The 24,531-nt window shown below is 43.8% G+C and overlaps 2 protein-coding genes across 2 annotated transcripts; both read right to left on the reverse strand.

The window, feature by feature from the left end:
* Positions 1 to 8,442: 8,442 nt before the first annotated feature.
* Positions 8,443 to 12,489, reverse strand: LOC146658720 (uncharacterized). Its single transcript, XM_085424160.1, has 3 exons — positions 12,458 to 12,489; positions 8,698 to 9,882; positions 8,443 to 8,647 (listed from the first exon to the last, which is right to left on the reverse strand). Exons 1-2 carry the CDS (start codon positions 12,487 to 12,489, stop codon positions 8,721 to 8,723), a joined length of 1,194 nt encoding a protein of 397 aa, XP_085280286.1. The 3' UTR covers positions 8,443 to 8,647; positions 8,698 to 8,720.
* A 435-nt stretch (positions 12,490 to 12,924) lies between these two features.
* sdha (succinate dehydrogenase complex, subunit A, flavoprotein (Fp)) lies at positions 12,925 to 24,472 on the reverse strand. The gene is made up of 15 exons (XM_085422439.1): positions 24,394 to 24,472; positions 22,198 to 22,281; positions 21,896 to 22,057; positions 21,620 to 21,763; positions 21,163 to 21,327; positions 20,912 to 21,060; positions 20,705 to 20,829; positions 18,463 to 18,631; positions 18,175 to 18,370; positions 17,903 to 18,074; positions 17,512 to 17,630; positions 14,725 to 14,836; positions 14,486 to 14,616; positions 14,286 to 14,399; positions 12,925 to 14,162 (listed from the first exon to the last, which is right to left on the reverse strand). The coding sequence occupies exons 1-15, from the start codon at positions 24,454 to 24,456 to the stop codon at positions 14,076 to 14,078; spliced, it is 1,992 nt and encodes a 663-aa protein (XP_085278565.1). The 5' UTR covers positions 24,457 to 24,472; the 3' UTR covers positions 12,925 to 14,075.
* Between the last annotated feature and the right edge of the window lie 59 nt (positions 24,473 to 24,531).

Consider the following 24,531-nt stretch of genomic DNA (forward strand, 5'->3'; position numbering starts at 1 on the left):
CACGAAATCAGCAGTAAAGTAGAAACAGCTGAGGCATTATGAGGAGCAGTTCAGTCGGGCTCCAATTCGCTCTGTATTCAAACTTGTGTAGGTATCGCTGGTGTTCTGTTGCACTCTGTGTTTTCTTTGTAGCCAATGCTTAAGACTGTATACCAAATTTCTTTATAAATAAAGTTGAAGTATGTCATGAGAAAAATGTTTGTGTTGTTTAATTGGATGAGTTTTATCAGACCAGTTTCAGAGCCTTCCCATAGAAACCTTGGGAACACAACTGTGGAATAAGTGAGTTTGCAGCTTAACTGTTGAATACATTATTTTACAGGTGTACAGGTGCATTTTAAAGAAAACTGTTTCTGTTAATACACAACTACAAAATTATTCCATTAAAAAAACAAAATGATTTGAGTGGATATTATTAGCTCCCCCACCCCCCTAGAAACCATAACACAAACCAGCGATGGGTTTTATTTTCCAATGTACACACGGTATAAAAACCTCAAGGGTCTGAGTGTCATTTGAGAAAGCATCGTGCCAAAACAACAAGTTTAGACTTGAGCGGGGCCTGCACTTCCACAGGTCCCACTGGTTTAGACTTATTTCTGTTAACAAAGCAAGACAGAGCAGCTCAACCGGTTTTCACATGCTAGCAAGGGAAGGATCTCAGAGCAGCCCTTCTGCCCTTGGTGTCAGACCACTTCGAAGAACCAGCTTCCACTGCAGCCTTTTATTTCTGTGACACGCAGTTTCAAATTCAAATTCAAATTTTATTTGTCACAGTCATACACAGTACGATATGCAGTGAAATGCTTAGACAACTGCTCGTGACCTAAAGAAAAAAAAAAGGAAAAGGCTATGAATAAGATAGGAAATAAATATAAAAAATTAAAAAGTGTAAATTTAACTAGGAAGGAATAAAATATAAAAATTAAGGTTAAAAATGAAATAACTGTACAACACAAATTAGAATGAAGGGTAAATTTAACTGGGAAAGAATAAGATAAAATATATAAATTAAAGTTGAAAATAAAATAACTGTACAACAAAATAAACAGTATAGAACTATATAAGAATGTATGAAGAAATATAAATAAATAAATATATATATACAGGGAGTGCAGAATTATTAGGCAAGTTGTATTTTTGAGGAATAATTTTATTATTGAACAACAACCATGTTCTCAATGAACCCAAAAAACTCATTAATATCAAAGCTGAATGTTTTTGGAAGTAGTTTTTAGTTTGTTTTTAGTTTTAGCTATTTTAGGAGGATATCTGTGTGTGCAGGTGACTATTACTGTGCATAATTATTAGGCAACTTAACAAAAAGCAAATATATACCCATTTCAATTATTTATTTTTACCAGTGACACCAATATAACATCTCCACATTCACAAATATACATTTCTGACATTCAAAAACAAAACAAAAACAAATCAGCGACCAATATAGCCACCTTTCTTTGCAAGGACACTCAAAAGCCTGCCATCCATGGATTCTGTCAGTGTTTTGATCTGTTCACCATCAACATTGCGTGCAGCAGCAACCACAGCCTCCCAGACACTGTTCAGAGAGGTGTACTGTTTTCCCTCCTTGTAAATCTCACATGTGATGATGGACCACAGGTTCTCAATGGGGTTCAGATCAGGTGAACAAGGAGGCCATGTCATTAGTTTTTCTTCTTTTATACCCTTTCTTGCCAGCCACGCTGTGGAGTACTTGGACGCGTGTGATGGAGCATTGTCCTGCATGAAAATCATGTTTTTCTTGAAGGATGCAGACTTCTTCCTGTACCACTGCTTGAAGAAGGTGTCTTCCAGAAACTGGCAGTAGGACTGGGAGTTGAGCTTGAATCCATCCTCAACCCGAAAAGGCCCCACAAGCTCATCTTTGATGATACCAGCCCAAACCAGTACTCCACCTCCACCTTGCTGGCGTCTGAGTCGGACTGGAGCTCTCTACCCATTACCAATCCAGCCACGGGCCCATCCATCTGGCCCATTAAGACTCACTCTCATTTCATCAGTCCATAAAACCTTAGAAAAACCAGTCTTGAGATATTTCTTGGCCCAGTCTTGACGTTTCAGCTTGTGTGTCTTGTTCAGTGGTGGTCGTCTTTCAGCCTTTCTTACCTTGGTCATGTCTCGGAGTATTGCACACCTTGTGCTTTTGGGCACTCCAGTGATGTTGCAGCTCTGAAATATGGCCAAACTGATGGCAAGTGGCATCTTGGCAGCTGCACGCTTGACTTTTCTCAGTTCATGGGCAGTTATTTTGCGCCTTGGTTTTTCCACACGCTTCTTGCGACCCTGTTGACTATTTTGAATGAAACGCTTGATTGTTCGATGATCACGCTTCAGAAGCTTTGCAATTTTGAGACTGCTGCATCCCTCTGCAAGATATCTCACTATTTTTGACTTTTCTGAGCCTGTCAAGTCCTTCTTTTGACCCATTTTGCCAAAGGAAAGGATGTTGCCTAATAATTATGCACACCTGATATAGGGTGTTGATGTCATTAGACCACACCCCTTCTCATTACAGAGATGCACGTCACCTAATATGCTTAATTGGTAGTAGGCTTTCGAGCCTATACAGCTTGGAGTAAGACAACATGCATGAAGAGGATGATGTGGACAAAATACTCATTTGCCTAATAATTCTGCACTCCCTGTACTCACAATAACAGCAGCTGTACAAGTATTAACTGGAAATGAAGAATATAGTAACCAGTGTTGTGCAATCCACATTATGTCTTGTGCAGTGCAAATATGCTTAAAGTGATTTAAGTGATGAAGAGAAAACAATGTCCAGAATGTCCAGTGTGTGTGTAAGAACTATATGTGTGGGTCAGTACTGTGTGGTGGTGTGATTGAGAGACCGTATCGCCTGCGGGAAGAAGCTCCTCCTCAGTCTCTCTGTGTTGGTCTTCAGGGAGCGGAATCGCTTTCCTGACCTCAACAGAGAGAACAGTCTGTTGTTGGGGTGGCTGAGGTCCTTCACGATCTTCCTGGCCTTGGTCCAGCACCGCCTGCTGTAGATTGAGTGCAGGTCAGGGAGCTCGGAGCGGATGGTGCGCTCAGCTGACCGCACAACCCTCTGTAGAGCTCGTCTGTCCTGCATGGTGCTGTTCCCGAACCAGGTTAAGATGTTTCCCGTCAGGATGCTCTCTATGGTGCACGAGTAAAAGTTCCTGAGCACCTTGGAGGGCAGTTGGAAGTCTCTCAAGCGTCTGAGGTGATAGAGACGCTGACGGGCCTTTTTCACCACGGTGTTGATGTGACAGGACCATGACAGGTCCTGCGTGATGTGAACTCCGAGGTATTTGAAGCTGTCCACTCTCTCCACTGGGCACTCGTTGATGACGGGGGTCTGGTAGTTCCTCTCCTGCTTAGTGCTGAAGTCCACTATCAGCTCCTTTGTCTTACTGACGTTTAGAAGGAGGTTGTTCCTCTGGCACCAGTTCTCCAGATTCCTAATCTCCTTCAGGTAGGCCGTCTCGTTGTTATCAGAGATCAGGCCCACCACGACGGTGTCGTCAGCAAACTTGATGATGGTGGTGGAGCTGGTAGTGGCCACACAGTCATATGTGTACAGAGAGTACAGCAGGGGGCTCAGAACACACCCCTGGGGGGCTCCAGTGCTGAGAGTGGTGGAGGCTGAGACATGTCCGCCCATCCTTACTGCCTGTGGTCTGCCAGTTAGGAAGTTGGAGATCCACTGACACATAGATGAGCTGAGTCCCAGATGCTCCAGCTTGGTGGTGAGTGTGGAGGGAATTATGGTGTTAAATGCAGAGCTGTAGTCTATGAAGAGCATTTTAACATAATTCCCCCTTCTAGTGTCCAAGTGAGTGAGTGATGTGTGGAGGAGATGAGAGATGGCATCGTCTGTGGAACGATTTGGACGGTAAGCAAACTGTAGTGGGTCCAGTGTGTCTGGTAGTGAAGAAATGATGAAGTCTCTGACCAGGCGTTCAAAGCACTTCATCACTACTGAGGTGAGGGCTACAGGGCGATAGTCATTGAGAGAAGCAGGGTGGGGTTTCTTCGGGACAGGAACAATGATGGACTCTTTGAAGCATGTGGGGATCACCGACTGAGATAAAGAGATGTTGAATATCTCAGTGAACACAGGAGCTAGCTGGTATGCGCAGTCTCTGAGGATACGACCTGGGATGCCGTCTGGTCCTGCTGCTTTCCTGGTGTTCACTCTCTTGACGGCTCTCCTTACTTCATGCTCGGAGATGACGAGAACGTTTCCGGTGCTGGCAGTATCTTCCTGTCTGCAGCCGTTAGCGCCGCTAGCACTAGCATTGTTGGAGTCCTTAGCTGCAGCCTCGAAGCGAGCATAGAAAGTGTTCAGCTCGTCTGCCAGAGTCACGGCCGCGTTCGTCATACCGGTTGTTGGTGCTTTATAGTCCGTTATTGTCCTTAGTCCCCGCCACAGGCTCCTAGAGTCACTCTGTTGGAGTTGTGACTCTAGTTTCCTCCCGTAGCGCTGCTTCGCCTCTTTCACCGCCCTCCGCACGTTATATGACGCGGCTTTGTACGGGTCCATGTCCCCCGTCGTGAGTCCCATGTTGTAGGCAGCGGTGCGGGATCTCAGAGCGTCGCGGATGGTTTTATCCACCCACGGCTTCTGGTTGGGAAACGTTGTGATAGTCTTTGTCTCCACGGTATCATCCACTAGTTTCCCAATGAATCCCACAACTGCTTCCGTAAACACGTTGACATCATCATCGGAGCTGTTTCTGAACATGCCCCAGTCTGCGTCATCGAGTGCGTCCTTTAACGCGGCCACCGATTGATCTTCCTCTGAACCGGAACTTCCTGTTTCAGCCTTTGTTTGTATTTTGGCATGAGGAAGATGGCGGGGTGATCGGATTTGCCAAACGGAGGGCGGGATTGTGCCTTGTAGCCGTCCTTGACCGTAGTGTAGCAGTGGTCTAGTGTCCTTTCACCTCTGGTGGGGCAGGTGATGTGTTGATAAAAGTTCGGCGCTGCGCGTTTGAGGTTGGCACTATTAAAGTCCCCCGTCACAATAAGCGCAGCGTCCCGGTGTTGTGTCTGGTGCTGTGTGAGTGCCTCATGCAGCTCGCATAAGGCGGTGACCGTGTCCGCTTGTGGTGGAATATAAACGGCACTTACAATGACCGATGTAAATTCCCGAGGTAGATATAAAGGACGACACATGATGGACAGTAGTTCCAGATTTGGTGTGCAGGAGCGTGTGAGAGGAACAACGTTCGCACTGTTGCACCAGTTGTTGTTCACCAGTTTCCACAAACACCCATTGTAAAACGAATAGTTATGTCTATAACCTCTGTTCCCTGAAGGAGAGGAACGAGGTACAACACATAAGTATGGGATATCACGCCCTCGCGTGTCCTGGCTGAAGAAACCTTTAATCACGCCTTTAAGGCAGATGACGTGTGATGACACGCGCATGGCCCCGCCTGCACATATAGCCGCTGTCATCACAGTCATCCCTCAGTTCGATAGCCGCTCTTCACCAAGCCAAACTGCTCAGTGGGGCCACCTTGTGTTGTACCTCGTTCCTCTCCTTCAGGGAACAGAAGTTATAGACATAACTATTCGTTCCCTTTCAGTCGATTTACTCGGTACAACACATAAGTATGGGACATATATACACGCCCCACAGAGCAGCCACCGAACTGGAATCGGACCACCACATCCTTAGTGAATGGTAGACCCAGCAGAAAGGACAGCATGAGCCATCGAAGGGGCTGTAACGTCCAACCGATAAAACCGCACAAAAGTGTGCGGTGATGCCCAACTAGCTGCCGCACAAATATCAGCTACAGGCACCCCTTTAAAAAGAGCCCATGAGGTTGCCATCCCCCTGGTGGAATGAGCTCTCACCCCGTGGGGCAAAGCAAGACCAAGCCGTATGCCAGTGAGATAGCTTCTATAATCCAGTGGGACAGCCTCTGTTTCGACAGAGCTCTACCTCTATTTGGATTAGCGAAGCAGACAAACAGCTGGTCACATAAACGCACATTCTGAGTGCGCTCAATGTAGGTGCGTAGCACACGCACTGGACAAAGAGAATGCATCCTCCTCTGCTCCTCAGATGCAAAAGGAGGGGAGCAAAAGCTCAGCAACTCAAACTCCATTGAGCTAGAAGATGCAGGCATGATCTTGGGAAAATAGGCAGCATTTGGACGCAATACGACCTTGTGGCCATCAGAAGAGAACTGTGTGCAGGAGGGATGCACAGAGAGCGCATGAAGGTCACCCACTCGCTTTGCCGAAGCCAAAGCGAGAAGTAATGCAGTCTTTTATGAAAGAAATTTCATATCCACAGACTCAATGGGTTCAAACGGGGGGCTACAAAGGGCCTCCAGCACCAAAGACAAGTCCCAAGCAGGGACACTGGACTTAAGCACGGGCCTCAGCCGGCGAACTCCTTTCAGAAAACGTATGGCGAGGGGATGTGCACCTGGTGTCACCCCGTCAAAGCCAATATGACAAGCAGATATAGCTGCCAAATAAACCTTAATTGTCGAAAATGAAAGGCCCTTATCCAGCAGCTCCTGCAGGAATGTCAAAACATCCACAATAGAGCACTGAAATGGGAGAATGTGGCGGTCCTGGCACCATTGCTCGAAGGCTCGCCATTTGTAAGCATACAAGCCTCTAGTAGATGAGGCCCTAGCGCTCTGAATAGTCGCTATCACACTAGGTGGCAAACCCTTAGCAATCAAGTTTAACCTCTCAGCAGGTAAGCATGAAAGCGCCATAGATCTGGGTGCGGATCAAACACTTTTCCTCCCGCCTGAGAGAGGAGATCCCTGCAGAGAGGAAGCTGCCAAGGACTCGCTGCTAGCAGGCTGATTATCTCTGCATACCACGACCTTGTGGGCCACCAAGGGGCCACTAGAATCAGAGAGAGGGAATGCCAACGCACTCTCTCTAGAACTGGAGATATCATTTCCACTGGGGGAAATGCATACAGGAGCACGTCTGGCCATTGGTGCGCTAGCGCGTCCAAGCCCAAGGGTGCATCGTGGTCGATTATGGAGAAGAACAGGGGGCAGTGAGTATTTACCCTGGAAGCAAAAAGATCTATTTGCGCCTTGCCTAATAGGTCCCAAATCTGAGCCACTATTAAAGGGTGTAACCTCCATTCTCTCACCAGAGGACCCCCCCGTTGAGAGAAGGTCGGGCCCCAGGTTCAGGTGGCCCGGGACATGGGTGGCTCTTAGAGAGAGAAAATGAACACTGCACCATAACAGCAGAGAGTGAGACAGGAGCAGCCTTGGAGGGAGCTAGAGCTCCCTCCAAGGACTGAGAGCTAGCATGCAAGACGCGGTTACCGGCAGCCTCCTCCAGAGGTGACGCGATGCACACAAACGGTGAGAGAGAGTCCAGCGCTGAAACGCTCTCATTTTTAACAGTCCAAGTGGCACTACGGCGATCAAAGATGCCATCATGCCCAACAAGCTTAATATCGTCTGGAAACGCAGTCTGCGTCCCAAATGAAACTGAGCGAGGCAGCGATGAAATGCAGCCACTCTGTGCTCCGACAAACGCGCGCGGCTGGAAAGCGAGCATATTTCCAAACCGAGAAAAGTAATCTGCTGACTCGGGATTAGCGAGCTCTTTTGAAAGTTCACAGAGAACCCCAGTGTCTGAATGTGTGACAGAACCAGCAACAGCTGTGTCTCTACCTGCTCTCTGGAGCAAGCTACGAGAGCCCAGTCGTCTAGGTAGGCTAAGATGCGGATTCCTCTCTCTCTGAGGGGCGCTAGTGCTGCCTCGGCACATTTCGTAAAGGTGCGAGGAGCAAGCGACAGCCCGAACGGCAGCACTAGGTATCCGTAGGCTACGCCCTCGAATGCAAACCTCAGAAACTGCTTGTGTTTCGGGTGTATAGCCACATGAAAATAAGCATCTGTTAGATCGATTGTTGCAAACCAATCTCCCGAGCCGACCGCATTCAAGAGCTGTCTGAGTGTTAGCATCTTGAACCTGTACGTTCGTAGATACGTGTTCAAGACTCGCAGGTCGAGGATGGGACGAAGCCCTCCCCCTTTTTTCGGAACAACAAAATAACGGCTGTACCAACCTTTGTCTGTCTCCGAAGCGGGGACCACTCATATTGCTCTTTTCTGCAATAGCGCCTTTATTTCCTCTCTGAGTATCATGTTGACAGTCGTGTTTACGACTCTTTGGAAACGAGGCGGCTTGACCCGGAACTGCAACCGGTAACCCATGGCAACAGTTCGCAGCACCCATGGAGAGGGGGCGCAAGCGCAGCACTGAGGGAAGTCAGCAGCCAGCCGGCTGACCGTCGGCGGGGCGTTGTCGCCCCCCAGTGTGTCGTCACCCCCCAGTGTGTCTGCAGGGGACTGCATCACCTGCCTGACCTGGCACATTCTGCCTGCAGGCTGAGCATTTTAACATGGAAACATGTACATTTATACATTTTGTTGGAGGCACCTTTTCTAAGGCACAACAATGAAAAATAGCGGGAACACTCGATGTGGTCACCTGAACATTTAACACACCTGAACAGGGAGTTACCTGAGGCATTTTGTGTGCAGGGGTTTTGTGCTTGGGAGACAGTGTTAGGAAAGTGCAGCGCCTTCTGGGGCTGACAACCTGAACAGAACTTAAGCGGCACCTCTTGTGCGGCAACAGAGGGGTAAAAACAGCGTCTCCCTGCTGCTGGACCCCCTCTCCACTCGAAACCACAGCTAGGAGGGCTGAGGCTTCTTCCTCCTGGGCGTCGGGTCCCGCCGGGGGCCCGAGGGTGGGCCTTTGCTCCAGGCCGACTGGCGTGGAGCTCGGGCCGGAGGATGTGCTCTCGCTGGCGGCACACCCATTTCAGCAGTGGGCGCCGGTCTCTTGCCAGTCGGCAGAGGAGCGGCGGGCCTGTGAGAGCTAGCTGCGGGCTTGGGTTTCGGCTGACGTCTGGGGATGATGTCGCACAGAGCTTCCGTCTGCTTCTTCCTCAGATCGAATCTAGCCTGAATGGCTTCAAGTGAATGTCCGAATAACCCAGCCGCAGACACTGGTGCGTCCAGATATACAGCCCTGACCCTATCCGGGACGTCAGAGAGGGTCAGCCACAGGTGCCTCTGCGCCACTACTGTCGAAGCCATCCCTCTGCCCAGGGAGAGCGCTGCACAGCGAGACGCACGGAGGATGTAATCTGTGGCGACTCTGACCTCGTTAAGAAGAGGTGCCAGCGGGCTGTCATCAGGAACCAGCGATCCGAGCTCCGCCAGGCACATTGCCTGGTACGTCTGGAGCATGGTGACAGAGCTCATGGCGCGAGCAGTGCCGGCCTGAGCTCGATAAATCTTCTCCAGCTGCGAAGCAGAGAATCTGCAGTGCTTGGACGGCAGAGTTGCGGGGCCGCCGACACCATGGTTATGGGACGGGGCCAGATGAGCAGCCAGAGACGGCTCTATAGGGGGTGGGTTAGTTAAGCCAGCCCCCTCAGCGCCGTCCAATTCCATGTACTGTCCATAGCCGGGCACAGTGACGCGGGTAGACAGAGGTTTGTCCCATGATGCTGTTAGCTCGCAGAGAAAGTCTGGGAACATGGGAAGGCAGTTTTTGGCCGTTGCGGGCTCCGGTGGGAGGAAAAACCCCGCGAACCGCGACGGCTTCTGAGCTGGCGGAGGAGAGGGCCAGTCCACCTGCAGCTTCTCAGCAGCACGGCGAAACAGGGAGAAAAGAGAGGTGTCATCGTGGCCGACCGGCGCAGCAGCGGCAGTACATTGGGCCGACAATGAGCTCCCCTGCTCATCCTCCGACAAACCATGGATGTCCAGGCCGATGTCCAGCACGTCATCATCGTCCTGGGGAGCGCTGGCGGGCTTCAACCCAGGCTGAAGCCCGTCAGCGCTCCTGCATGGTTCTGGCTCGTCATCGGGGGTCAGAAACAAAGGAATGTCTTTGTTTGAACTAAGACTTACAAATGTAAGTACAATAATGGCAACATTTAACAATTTGACTCTAACACTAACACAGTCGGAGATGGCTATACAAAGTAGTCAAAGCATTTCCAAGTGTAAGAACTGCAGTGAGAAGTATTTTTAAGAAATTCAAGGCGAGTCACACATGGTTATAGAATGAGCCTGGTATAAGTAGGAAGTGAAACATTTCAAAGACTCTGGAAAGAAAACTAGTGTGAAATGTGTCTCAAGAACAACTGCCTAGACATTAGTGAATGACTTAGCCAAGTCATGAATTGTCCTCTCAAAGAAGGCGGTCACTAAAACCTTGCACAAGAATTGACTGCAAGATCAAGAAAATCTTCACTTGACTGAAGCCAGATTGAAGTATGATATTGACAACCAGGAGAAAGGTCATCCTTAGCATACTGTTCTATACTGTCTGGTTCTCTTTGGAAACAGGTCCTTTGGTCAGATGAGATGAAACTAGAGCTCTTTGGCCACAGAGATCCTTCTTAGGGAGAGGTGTACGATCCAAAGAACACTGTCCCCACAGTGAAACACAGTGGTGGGAGCATTATGCTGTGGGAAACATGAAGAAAGAAGGACATGTGAAAATAAGAAAAAAAGAAATAAATGCAAGCACTCAGCACAAATCTGGGTCTGGGTTTGTATTCCAACAACACAAAGAGCCACAAAATATGTCGCTCCTGTAGAAGTACCTCCAGAAAACCAATGGGAGTATTACTGACTGGCTTGCACAAAGCCCTGACTAGAATCACACTGCAAATTTGTGGGGACCTTGAGAGAGTCGCCAAGAAAGAATGGATGTGTGGGACTGTTGAAAATGACAACACACAGCTGTTTGTTGTAGTTTTGTTTCTACAATATCCAAAATAAAACCAGGATATTTAGAAAAGGCTATGTTAAAACTATGCTTGCTGTTTAACAGCGCTTGGGAAATATCTTACAGTTTTTTCTGAATGCTTAAACCCTAACTGTGATTCCTGTAGCACAATCTCTAAAACTATTCAGACTTATAGCAAAACCACTCACTGAGTTTGCAAAACTAAAAGCACAAAAACTGCTTTGCACTCAGTTTGCAATTTTGTAACACACACTTTGCAAAACGGTAGGCACAATTCACTGCACAACACTCAATTACCAAATTTCCAACACACTCCTAGCAAAAGTATACACATGTATGGCTATCATTAACACTAATTTGCCAACTGTCTGGCACACTTTCACATGTCAAAACTTTTTTAGATAATTAGTTCACTTTGCAATCAGCCTAAGCACTATAATACAGGTAAGCTGTGTGTGCGGAGTACAATGGAGGGAGCAGAAAGAGTGAGAAGTAGAGGAGGCCGAGGAAGAGGACGTGGAGGTGAAGAAGTAGGATGAAGAGGACGACAAGGACAAGGAGGAGCAAGAGGAAGACGAGGAGGGGGGAGAGGAAGCAATACTTTACAGAATTGCTAGATGACCAGATGCTGGGGGCAGAGGAAGCATGTTCACTGCAGACCAAGTAACCCATATAGTCATTATGGCGATTGCAAATAATCCTATACTTGGAAATAAACACTTGTGTTTGTTTTGATGTGTTTGAATAAACACCAGTACTTGAAGTTTGGATCCCTCTATGCTTATGGATCTATGACAGAAGTATGAGCTCAAACTGACATAGCCTACCTTGTGCACAGAGAAAGCAAAAGCCAGATGCGTTTTGTATTCATACCATCAGTGTGCAGTTGGCGCATTGTGTGCTTAGTAGATGATGGCTTGTGTGTACTGTTTGATACGGAAACACCATTTTTACGAAGGTGTGAAGGGTTAATCTAGCTGTGTTTGCTTTTGCAAGAGAACTACAATGTTTTGATTATTGGGTGACAGGTTTTCTTATTTGTGTGAAGAGTTTTGCAAAATTAGCCAATAGTTACAAAAAATGTGCTTAAGCAATCAGAAAAAACTGTAAATGGCTTTAAAAGGAGAATCACAGACTGGAATTGTCATAAGAATTTTTAAAGCTGTACTGACTGAGGAAAAATTGCATGTGCTGGTTACACGGATGCTATATTTAAGATTCGGTGAGATTCAATCTGACTTCTTTTAGCTCCTACTCAATTTAACAGCTTTTCATTTGTTTCCACTGTAGTATTTATTTTCCCCCAGTCTACCAGTTACTTGTATTTACCTTTAAATTATTTGAACTGACACTTTAACTCCTTTTAGAGGATGTTCATGAGTACAGAACATTTTTCTCCCACTGGTGGAAAAAATCCAGACGCTGATAATGACTTCAAGATGTGAGTGGGCGTATGAGCTTTAACGTAAAGAATGCGAGTATGATTTCCTGTAAAGGCAGTTACAGTGACTCCTCCCACGCTTTTTCCTTTTTAATCCACCTTTCATCAAATGTATTCATACTTTAAAATGCAACCGATTTGCCACAGCAAATAAAGGTTAACCAACCTTTATCTTCCCCCTAACAAACCCTCTCCTTTGTTCCAACAGGAGTGTGATACCTGACTCCAACCCTGTTTACTTCAGCCGTCATCGAGCTGGGCTTGTACAGCTGCCGGGAATATGAGAAGGGCTCAGGTTACAGTCCCGTTTGTTCAGCGATAACAGCCTTCCACTACATTTACAGTTAGGCAAAGCAGCTCCATGAGGCTGTTACAGAACAAATCCAGTCATTATTGTGCCGGCCCTTATCAGTAACACATAGAAATATGTTCCTAAAGATCATGATAGCAGGACAAGTGAGCAGCCGCAGAGCAAACATGCACCAGCTGTTCCTGGGTGACATGTGGATGTTTGCTTCTGCTGCCCTCCACTGGACAAAAATCACATTTATATTTAGACCTGTGACAAAATCCCTTCCTCAGTTTCATTCTTCTCACGGTTATTGTGAAGGTGTTTGTCTTAAACTTTCCCGGCCTCTTACTAAAACCTAAACTAAAAGAAAAGCTTAAAAAAAGAAAAGCGTTCGTTTCTATCCACAGCCTAGACTTTATTGAACATATGAAAACGAAAGTACAAACAGCAAAAAGCAGAGGATTAACTTTTTGTAGCAAATAAATTAAGTCACTGTTGATTCAGCACAAGAGGCATCAACATTTTAACACTGAGCGCATCTTTCACCTTTGATATTTAAGTCATTTAAGGAGTTGAAGAAAGCTACACCACCTTACTGAAATTTATCCTCAGTCTTAAAAAAAGCAACATCAACAAAGTAACTTAAAAAGCAGTTCATTTATCCCAATAGCTGAGAGGCTGTAATGTGGCTGAAGACATTAATTTAATATAATTAACACTTATAGCGCGAAATTGTAGAACGCTAGAGCCAAATACAGCCTGTTAGCTGATTATCTACAGAACAAGCGGCAAGTGTTGAACACATGCACAAAGTGTAATGAGTATTCCACAAGAAAGAAGGCCACAGTGAGCGAGATGTGAGACTTGCACTTTAACTAGTACATACAGTACAACTCACCATATTTATTGTACATTTATGCAATATTTACATACTTCAAACTTGCCTGCAAAGTGTGTGGTTGAAATTACAATCACTTCCATCATCTCTTCAACTCAGCTAAAAGGAGAAAGAGGTTACAAGAAGCTCTTACTGCAATGCCAGACTGGGAAATGAGAGTATGATGTCATCACAAAAAGCCAGGCTTATTGTCAACTTTGTTCTTCCCCTCATATTTATTTATTTTTATATATATATATATATATATATATATATATATACATACATACATACATACATACATATATATATATATATATATATATATATATATCACGCACACACAACCTGCTCACACAGCGCGAGAAGCCATGAGGACCATGTGGAAATTTAGTTTCTGCAAACAGATTGAAATCAAGGCAAAACACGCCAAAAAAAAGAGAAAGAGAGAAACAGGAAGTGACACAAAATGGTATAGACAGTATTGTACTGAACAGATCTAAATGCATACAAATGTGCAATAAAAGTCTGAATTTGTATCAGAATGTTATCTCTAGCACAGAAAGTTTAGCTTCCTTAATAATAGATTAAGGAGCCTTCTGTAATTGAGTAAGGTGGATGTGATGGGCAAAGGGTGGGAATAAAGGGGAGGGCAGGAGGGAATCATCTTAGTAGGAGCGGATGGCAGGTGGAACGTGGGCGCAGTCCTGCTCATCAAGAGAGCTGTCGATCACAGGGCGGTACTCCAATGTGACCTGTGATTGGTCAAAAGCAAAGGAGTATGAGGATACTGACAGCTGAAGCTGTCAATAGCTTCAAAAACTGTTTAAATTATTCTGTAAGACACAGACAAACACACACACTGAGGGGGTCATCACCTTTCCAGTCTTTTGATCAACGAAGGACAGAGTGTGCTTCCTCCAGTGCTGGTCATACGGCTTCTTCTCCTGACCCTGCAGGGGCTTAGAGTAGTCGTACTCATCCACACGTTCCTGAAGCACAGTTCAAAGAAATGTTGGCAGAGAGCAGATTGTATAGACATTAATTCCATCCTTACGCTAAACATGTTGACGCAGACCTTGTAGTCCTCTCTGGCGTGGGCTCCCCTGCTCTCCTTTCTCTGCTCGGCAGAGTTGATGGTCTGGACGGCGTTCAGCAGCAGATTCTGCAGCTCTAGCGATTCCACCAAGTCGGTGTTCCACACAATGCCTGAAGGAGAGAGGATGAAATTTAGAGGGGAGGAAAAAAAACAAACCCATTTCAAAGTAACCCTCCAACAACTTTTTGCACAAGAAGAGCAGCAGTGTGGTGCAGTACCTCTGTCAAAGGTCTTGATGTCCTCCAGGGTCTGATAAATAGCATCCATCTTATCGCATCCTTCCTTCAGGACAGAGCCAGTACGGAATACCGCAGCATGGGTCTGCATGGTCTGAAAGCAGAAGCAGAGAAACACGTTACTCTAAATGAACCACGACAATGAAATCTCATGGATGACACAGGGGCCAGTTGTGGTGTTTCACACCTGTTTAACCTGTGTGGTGGTGGTAATCAAATCCAGATATCAAGTCATCCTGGCCAATGCTCATTATCATTGTAAAGATATATGTAAGAACTACTGCTGTCAAAATTTGCATTAATGCAAATTAATCTGCCATCACGGTCAACGTGATTAAATTATTTTAATGCAACTAACACATCTGGAGTGCAGAATAACTCAAAATCCCTGAACTGTTTCTGTCAACGCATTCCGGGCAGTTTGTCCAAGTAGTTACCTTCGCAAATGCGCAAATGGGCAGTTGATCTGGTAGTGACGGGCAGCTGAACCAATCAACTCCGTATGGAAGATGGGAAATTTGGGTATTTAAAAAAAACAACAAGACGGAGCAGTCGACCGACATAAAATATTATGCAGATTGTGCAAGAAGGAATTTTCTTTTCACCGAAGCACCTCCAGTTTGAAATATCACATTGACGCAGAGCATACGTTAGCCAAGCATGCTGCTAGCACTTTGTCGCAAGCTGGGTGACACGTTAGCCAAACCACTTATGAAGCATCGGGGACTCAGTAAGTCTACCTCGGACATATTGACTGACACAATTGCCAAGTGGATTGCAACAAACTGCAGACCTATTAATATCGTTGAGAACACGTGCTTTACATAGCTTTGATGTCTCGTTTCAAGGACTTGAAGTGCCTCCCCAAGAGTGACATGGTAAGTGCGTATATTTTGCCTTTTTTCTCGAGTCTGTTTGCTCAGGCAAATGAAATGCTATTAATATAGAATAAAAATGAATGATAATTAATTGTTATTAATCAAAATTAATCCACAGTAACCCTGTGATGAATCTGATTAAACATTTTAATTGTTTGACAGCACTAATATATATATTATATATTAGCGTATACTTGCCTATTAGTATATAAGTTTTTTTAAAGTTGTATTTCGCAGGAGAGAACCTGTGCTAAACGATTGAAGAAAACTATTCAAATTTTCTTTGAATTTAAGCATACATTCTGTTTATTCTGCATTTATTTTATTATATTAGGCCTGTGTGATATGACTAAAATCTCATATCCCAATATAAGACATTTATCGTCCCAACAACGTTATACATCACAAAAATTTTACATTTTCTGTAAATTCTGTGAATCTCGGGCAACTCGACTTGTGTGAAGTGTTTTCAGCTGGAGTCGAGTGTTACATACGTTAAAGCGGCCGGAATTTTGTATTTATTACACGGCGTGCTGCAGGGAAAAAACTAGTAGTAGCACACTCTTTTTAGCTTCTCGTCCGTAAACACTCTGCATACTATTTCACATGATTCAGTTTATCTTGAAAAGTCTCAAAAGGATCTTCAGCTTTATTGTGAAAGGTTTATGTGGAAAATAAACAAGCGGAGGGCAGAGCCACGCGATGGTTTTACCGTCGCTGTTGCTAAAGACGACGCATAAAAACAGTCGCTTGTCCGTCTGTAGTGTTGTTATTTAAAATATAAGAGAAAGAAAGAACTTTAAGGAATTCTACTGTGACCATCAAAATCATCAAAATAATATTGCCGTAGACACCATGAAACAAACGATAGCGTAATATGAAATGATAGACGTTTTCATATCGTCATATCGAACAGCCCTACATGATATTGCATAAGTGTCTGTTAGCTTAAATATAAAGTTGAAAAAAATGTAATTGCAACCAGGCTACTGATCAAATAATGTGATTAATCGCGATAAATTACAGAAAATGGTGCGATTAATTAGTTTTTGTTGTTTTTTTTATTGACAGCAAAAGTAAGAACATTTATGTTTGATTGACCTGTTAGTGAAGAAGTAATATTGAGGAAGAGGTAGAGAGAAGAGCTCTACTACATGAGTTTATTGACACTAGCTTGGTTTGAACTTCCTAAATCTGCCGCTAACAGATGCCGCCCATATTGACTAATATTAAAACTGATAAAAGCAGAACTGAAACAAGAAAAGTATCCTTAGAAACCAAAAAAAGGAAACTAAAATTCACAAAAAAAAACCCCACTGGCACCTGCCCTCATCCCTACTGGATGCATGTATGGTATTGTATCACGACGTCTCAAGTTATCACATTCACACGATTTTCATAATACCTGACCACTGACCTTGAGTTCAAGGTCACTGGGATTCAAACTCCTCTGAGATTTATAGTAGATGCACCTATGGTATGAATTTGGAAGTACTGGGTGACTTCCTTCTTGAGTTATTGCAGTCATAAACTTGGGTTCCCCACACCTGGGTCACGACAATACCCCGTTAACAAAAAGAAAAAAAAAGGGAATGAAAAATAAAAACCTTTCTTGTGGAGAGAAAAGTTTTCTAAACCTTATTTTGTGGCAGGTCTTTCCAGATTGTAGCCATTAGTAAGAGATTTGGTGGTAATTATACATTACATTTTTATGTCCTGATGATTATTATCATTTAGAAAAGATCTACAGATAAGGTGTAGAGTTGTATATAATAAATAATATCTAACAATAATAATAATAAAAATAAATAATTCATGTAAAGCCAAATATTAGTTAAGTACAAATATAATTTATACATCAATATGTCTGTGTTCATGTTAGCATGTCCACCTTCTGCATGTTGAGCCTGATCTCAGAGGTCCTCTGACTTCCGTTGGCAAACCTCAGCCTGTCCAGGTTGGCCACAGACTCCTCTCCTGCGCTGGGCTTCAGAGGGGACAGCTTCTCTCCTGCACAGGAAAAGACAAAAAAGCCAACGTCAGCATGAACACAGAGACAGCAAAAGTGATTTTTCTCCGAATGTGAATGTAGAACAGATATATTTTCTGCTAATATTTTAACAGAAAGTATTAAGTCTGTTTTAATCAGTTGTTTTTATGATTTTTTTTTCATTATTAATGCTTATTTTTTAAGATTAAGAAACTTTTTATTGTAATAAATTTAACCAAATACACTACTTTTGGGATTAATAAAGTATTCTGTGAAAAGCAGAGGTTCTCACCAGGTTTGTGCTGCTCAGCAATGGTGAGGGCGCAAGCTCTGCCAAACACCACCAGGTCCAGCAGGGAGTTGGCACCCAGCCTGTTAGCTCCATGGACACTGGCAGAAGCTGCCTCTCCACAGGCATACAGTCCGGGAACCACCTTGTCCTCGTCGTTGACGTGAGTAATCACCTAAGGGCCAAATATTACAAATCCTAAGCAAGCCCGCTGTGCTCACAACAACAGTGTTAGTGCACGACGCGTGGAGATGACACATGCAGAGATTATGTACCTGTCCCTTGTAGTTTGTGGGTATTCCACCCATGTTGTAGTGGACGGTGGGCAGGACAGGGATGGGTTCTTTGGTGACGTCGACTCCAGCGAAGATCATGGCTGTCTCTGAGATACCAGGCAGCCTTGCGGCCAGCTGCTGAGGAGGCAGGTGGTGAAGCTGCAGGTACACGTGGTCCTTCTCTGGACCAACACCTCTGAAGAAATTAAAAACGTAAACGTCAGTAAGGAACAGGAACTGGCTTAAAAGCTTTGACAGACATCACACAGACAGGTGAGTTGAGCATACCTGCCCTCTCTGATCTCTATGGTCATGGAACGGGACACCACGTCTCTGGAAGCCAGGTCTTTGGCGTTGGGTGCGTAGCGCTCCATGAAGCGCTCTCCTTCACTGTTAATCAGGATTCCTCCCTCACCACGGCAGCCCTCTGTGATCAGACAGCCGGCTCCATAGATTCCTGTAAGCATGAAACATGAAGAAGAAGAAAAAACAAAAAAAAACAAAAACCTGTTACATCCAAATATTTATGAATAAATAACAACAGTAGTTATAAGCTTTCATTCCCATCAAAGAAACACAAGGTCAACACTGTAAATGTAAAATCCACAAGGTTTTATTGCCATGGCACAATATAATGTCAATAAAACCAAAGACATTATGCTTTATAGACCCAGTACTGTTAAGCAATTTCACTAACAATTTTAAAGTTTTATCTCTAGAATCTGTGAAAAACTGTACGTTTTTCCTGCTATATCCACCAACCAATTTAAATCATAGGTTTTCCCTCAGTGTAGCAGAGTTATGCATGAAACATGGCGAAGTCTGCTGCCCTTATGCAACAAGCATTTACAAAGATGGAGCATCTATGCCACAGGGCACATGTGCTACTTCATCCATATTTAATGATATCATGATATCCAGGAAAAACAAAAATAAACATGACCTTTAGGAAAAAGAAAGTTGTCTTCAGGGTAAAATGTAGACATTTAGTGAGTTAAAAGTCTGAAATATTGGTCAATAGTTTTTTCTTTTAGACACATGAAACATGAACAGGTTTCCCTTACATTTTTTATGTGTAGTTAATTTTTAGTGCGGGTGAAACTGGGTCCTCACCTCTCTTCCCCTCGCACTCTCAACATCAGCTCTCCCCAGGGCTGTGTACTAAGCCCACTACTCTACTCCCTCTACACATATTGACTGCAGTCCTGCCCACCCAGAGAACATCATTGTCAAATTTGCTGATGACACAACAGCGGTGGGGCTGATCACAGGGGGAAATGAGGCGGCTTACAGAGATGAGGTCCTGAAACTGGGAGAATGGTGTGCATCAAACAACCTGGCACTTAACATTACCAAGATCAAGGAACTCATCCTGGACTTCAGGTGGAACAGAGCTGCCCCTGCACATCAACGGAGAATGTGTAGAGCGAGTGGAGTCCTTCAAATTCCTTGGGGTCCACATCTCTGCAGACCTCTCCTGGTCAGCTAACACCATGGCGCTAGTCAAGAAAGCCCAGCAGCGGCTACACTTCCTGAGGATGCTCAGGAAGGAGCAACTAAACACCCCGCTGCTGGTGACCTTCTACAGATCCACCATCGAGAGCCTGCTAAACTATGCGGTGACAGTGTGGCACGCCAGCTGCACGGAGGCAGATAAGAAGAGACTGCAGAGGGTGGTAAACACAGCACAAAAAAATCATCGGCTGCCCCCTGCCCTCCTTGTCTGCCGTCTACAACTCCCGTTGTATCAGCAGGGCCAGAAACATCTTAAAGGACACTACCCATCCCGGCTACCATCTTTTCAACCTACTGCCCTCTGGCAGGCGCTTCAGATCCATACGGACCAGAACAAACACACTCAGGGATAGCTTTTTCCCCAAAGCTATAACCATACTCAACTCAAACTTGCACAAAAAGTAATCTGCACTGAAATATCATCAATTCTCTGCCTGTCTGTCTCTGTTATCCATTACTGTACTGTGTATTTATACTTATATTAAGTGTATTGTTAAATTATTCTATAGTTTTTAATGTGCTAAAGCACGTCTGCACTTTTATAGAGCTGTTTCTAATCTCGTTATACGATGTATAACGACAATAAAGGCTTTCAATTCAGTTCAATTCAACTAAGATAATATGACAATGCATTTTAAAAAATAATTTTGTTTTATTGTCACAAGTCGTAGGTTACTCCTTTATGCTCTGCCAGACTGCACTCAGATCAGCTGGTTTTTGTTTTTCTGACTCCAGAAGTTGACAACAGAAGTTGTAGAGTGCCCTCTGGTGGCCAAACTATGTAAAATCATTCATTTTTCTCTCCAATCTCTTCTTAACTATATTACATTTGCACTTACTAGACATTGACTTGTTATTGATACAGCATCTATACTAGTTAACTTTACTGTAGGTATTCCAAACATATCTTTGAGGAATTTGTATAGTTCCTGTGGAGCTTTCGCTTTCAAAATAAAACTCTCCTCAATGCTTCAGCAACATTTTTTGGTTTAATAAATTAAGTTTCTTTTCTCACCAGTGGGATGAAACTGGACAAACTCCATATCCTGGCAGGGCAGACCCGCTCTGGTCACCATCGCATTTCCATCTCCTGTGCTTGTGTGAGCAGATGTGCAGCTGAAATAGGTTCTTCCATAACCCCTGGAAAGAAAGACAGAACTTATTTCTAAGCTTGTAGATAAAATGACAGTTGAAGAAATGTTTAAGCAAAGGCATCTCCTACCCAGTAGCAATAACAGTGTTCTGGGCTCTGAAGCGGTGGATAGACCCGTCCTCCATACAGAGAGCGATCACCCCTTTACACTCTCCATTCTCCATCAGCAGGTCCAGGGCAAAATACTCCACAAAGTAACTGGTGTCATAACGAAGTGACTGAAGACAAGTCAGGCAGACGCACAGAGGCACTTAACTGGTGCTCCTCGGCAACACAAAGATTACGCTGCAGAAAGAAGGTAGGAAAGTATGTGTACTCACCCTTCCATACAGCGTATGCAGCAGTGAGTGGCCTGTTCTGTCTGCTACACAGCAGCAGCGGTGCGCCTGACCTCCCTTTCCATACTTAAGGCTCTGACCTCCAAAGGCCCTCTGGTAGATCTTGCCCTCCTCAGTGCGGCTGAATGGCATGCCAAAGTTCTCCAGCTAGGAAAAAAAAAAGAGGAAACAAGAGCAACATGAATTCCTAATCTGCTGTAACTGTCTTTTTACACAGCTCTGGGTGGAATGACCCCCATCTGGTGTAAATTAAAAATAAAATAAATTAATAATTATTTAAATCCACCAATAAGCTGCTCGGCTTTTATTATGCAATGAGGTATTCCTAAAGATCACATGGCTTACACACTCATTTATGTCTTTTGTTTAAGGCCTAGTACTTGCCAGTTAACATAATGACTTGTTATGCATGTTAGTGTGTTTCTAAGAGAGATCATACCTCTACTACGGCTGCAGGAGCCTGCTCTGTCATGTAGTGGATAGCGTCCTGGTCTCCAAGCCAATCAGATCCCTTCACTGTGTCATAGAAATGCCACCTCCAGTCATCCTCCTCCATGTTCCCCAGAGCCGCATTAATCCCACCCTATTAACCAAGGTAAGTTTAAACATTATGCGTGTTTACTTGATGACTCAAGATTAGTAAAATATTTGCAATGAGATTGAGACTTTGGTCCTAACTGACACACAAAATCATTTACTGTAACCACTGATTTACCTGTGCAGCGACAGTATGAGACCTGGTGGGGAACAGTTTGGTGACACAGGCAGTGTTGAAGCCAACCTCAGACAGGCCAAAAGCTGCCCTCAGTCCCGCTCCACCAGCTCCAACCACCACAGCATCAAACTCATGATCCACAACTGGGTATTGAGTGGAGATCTGAAACCAGTTGAAAAGACAATGTACTGCAAACATTTTTGAAGCAATGAGAGTGTACTCTACGTATGCGGAGTCCTGGTTTTCATATCATATACATACTGTTCTGCATTAAAAAAAAACACAAACTTAATGTGGCTTACGTCATCTGATACTTTGGCATTTTTCTTCTTGCCATAAATGGAAAAGTGGAAGTTCCTGGAACCTTGAACTGCAGCAGCAGGGACCTGGCAGAAGAAAAAGCAACTTAAATAAAACTAAAATTAATCCCAAACATAAAACACACTGAAAAACCAGACTCTGCTAATAAACACAACAAAATGATTATTCAATGAAGTGAAGTTTTAAAGCTTTAAACGTTCAGTCTTGGCACCTCCACAACCCATAATTCATATCATTAATATTTTGAGCCATTCATCACTGAAAATGTTACCAGCATTTACACAGCTGATCTTGTCAGATGCAAATGTATTTTAAACCTTCTGTAGTTCAACACTGACTTGAATTTAAAAGTATACAAACCTGCCAGTAGGAGGAACTAATGCATCACTTTAACAGACACAACAACACTGTGCCCCACGTGCTTAAACTTTCCTGACAAAATGTGAAGTAATTAAAATAATTTTGTGTGAGATATCCTTATTCACACATGATGAATAAACCATTTACACTAAATGACTGAATTTCCCAAAATCACTTTAGTGTAAACAACTTACACTAAGCTAGCAGACCGTTGATCTTCATTGCCCTTTGACACAATGTGATTAAGACTATTCAACATTTTATTCTTCACAGCACAGTGAAAAAGAGGTTCCCCAATCCCACTGATGCAAATACAGACTCTCCATATTGGGAAGAAGCTCATTATACATTATAGCAAGGAGGGTCTTAAACACTAAAATGATAATATCATATAAATCACAGGTGATGATTTATCATGTAAATTATCATCTAGCATCTCTTAGATCAACTGACTGTCTGCTTGGCCAACCGATAACAGAGGAGGACACTGAGACTATCCAATGGTCATCTTGAAGTGTGCTCATATACCGAGCATGATCCCCTGAGAAATTGTACTGTGGGTAAGTATAGTATAAGACTTGCTGCAAATTCAGAGTAAATAATACTACACCTGGCTAGTTTCTGTTATTTCTGTCACTTTTGGATGTACTGGGGAATGCAGGCGATTTACAGGGTTTCTATCAGTAGAATCAAGTAGAAAGTATACCAAAAAATCTCCTTTTTACATTAATAAGCTGTTTATCGTTATATTTTTAAATTTGCCAGAATAGGATCCCCATGTTAAAAAAAAAAAAGAACGAATGGCATCTGTTGGTGTAAAATAGCCCGATATCTTATATGCAGGATTTTTTTTTTTTTAAGAAGAAAAAAAAAAGAATAATTCCTGGTGAATAATAAATAATCTGTTTCTTTTTTTTCTGTTTGGTCTTCCCTACCTGTGGGGCATCAACAATCAGATGCTTACAAGTGTCAGAAAGCAGCAGAAATGACTAACAGATTCATTTAATTTAAGTGTAACTTATATTAATTTCACATTAGAAATTAAAAAAAAAGAACAAATTAATGTTAAGCTGAAACTATAAGTTTAACGATCTACATGAGAAGTGACAGGGAGGTTACAGTCTGATCAACTGTCAGGTGGCTCCTGCCTTTGAAAAATGATCTGCTAAAATACAAGCAGCATACCAACCAAAAGCATCTGCTATACCTGTGCCACGACATCAGCAGTGATTTATAATAGGGGGGGGGGACTCCTGCACAAAACTTTCTGTTAACAGCCTTACAGCACTATGTTTAATAATGGCTGTGAAGGCATTTACCAAAACAACCCATAGCAAAAAAAAAAACAAAAACAAAAAGCATTAAAACGTACGACCATTTTTATAGTGACGATTGCTCTTGGCGGTTATTTTTCATCTTCGTCGGTCTAAACCTTTCATATCTGCAGTTTGCCCCATTTTACTTTTGTAGCTAACAACAGCGTCTACATACTTAGAACTGTTTTACACAAGGGCAGCGGCATTTACGACTTTCATGGTGACGAAACGTCTCGGTTAGGCATTAGAAACAAAGTGTAATGTGGAGATAATAGAAGTGTAATAGATATAATATAAATCATTTTGTTGGACCTGCAAAATACCTTTGCTCACAGTGTCACATTGAAACAGCACCAGCTACATAACAGATTACGCAAGTCAGAATCCGCCGGTTATGAAAGCTTCGTTTTAGAAACAAAAAAGGGAAAATAAAATATTATCTTTTACAATATACTACATATATAAATATTTAACTTTTAAAAGCATCTTTTCACTACTCACTGCTTTCGCAGTAGATAAAACCCTCTTGGAGAGGAGACGGGACGCCGCGCGGACACTCGCCATGTTGTCAGACGAAGGATCGTTCCTGCTGCGCTGCGGAGGAACACATATTCTGCCGGACCGGACTAATCCAATGTG

The sequence above is a fragment of the Rhamphochromis longiceps genome, linkage group LG11, assembly GCF_057381845.1.
Source record: "Rhamphochromis longiceps isolate RC_006_pf linkage group LG11, R_longiceps_female_GT1.1, whole genome shotgun sequence".
NCBI classification, from domain to species: Eukaryota; Metazoa; Chordata; class Actinopteri; order Cichliformes; family Cichlidae; genus Rhamphochromis; species Rhamphochromis longiceps.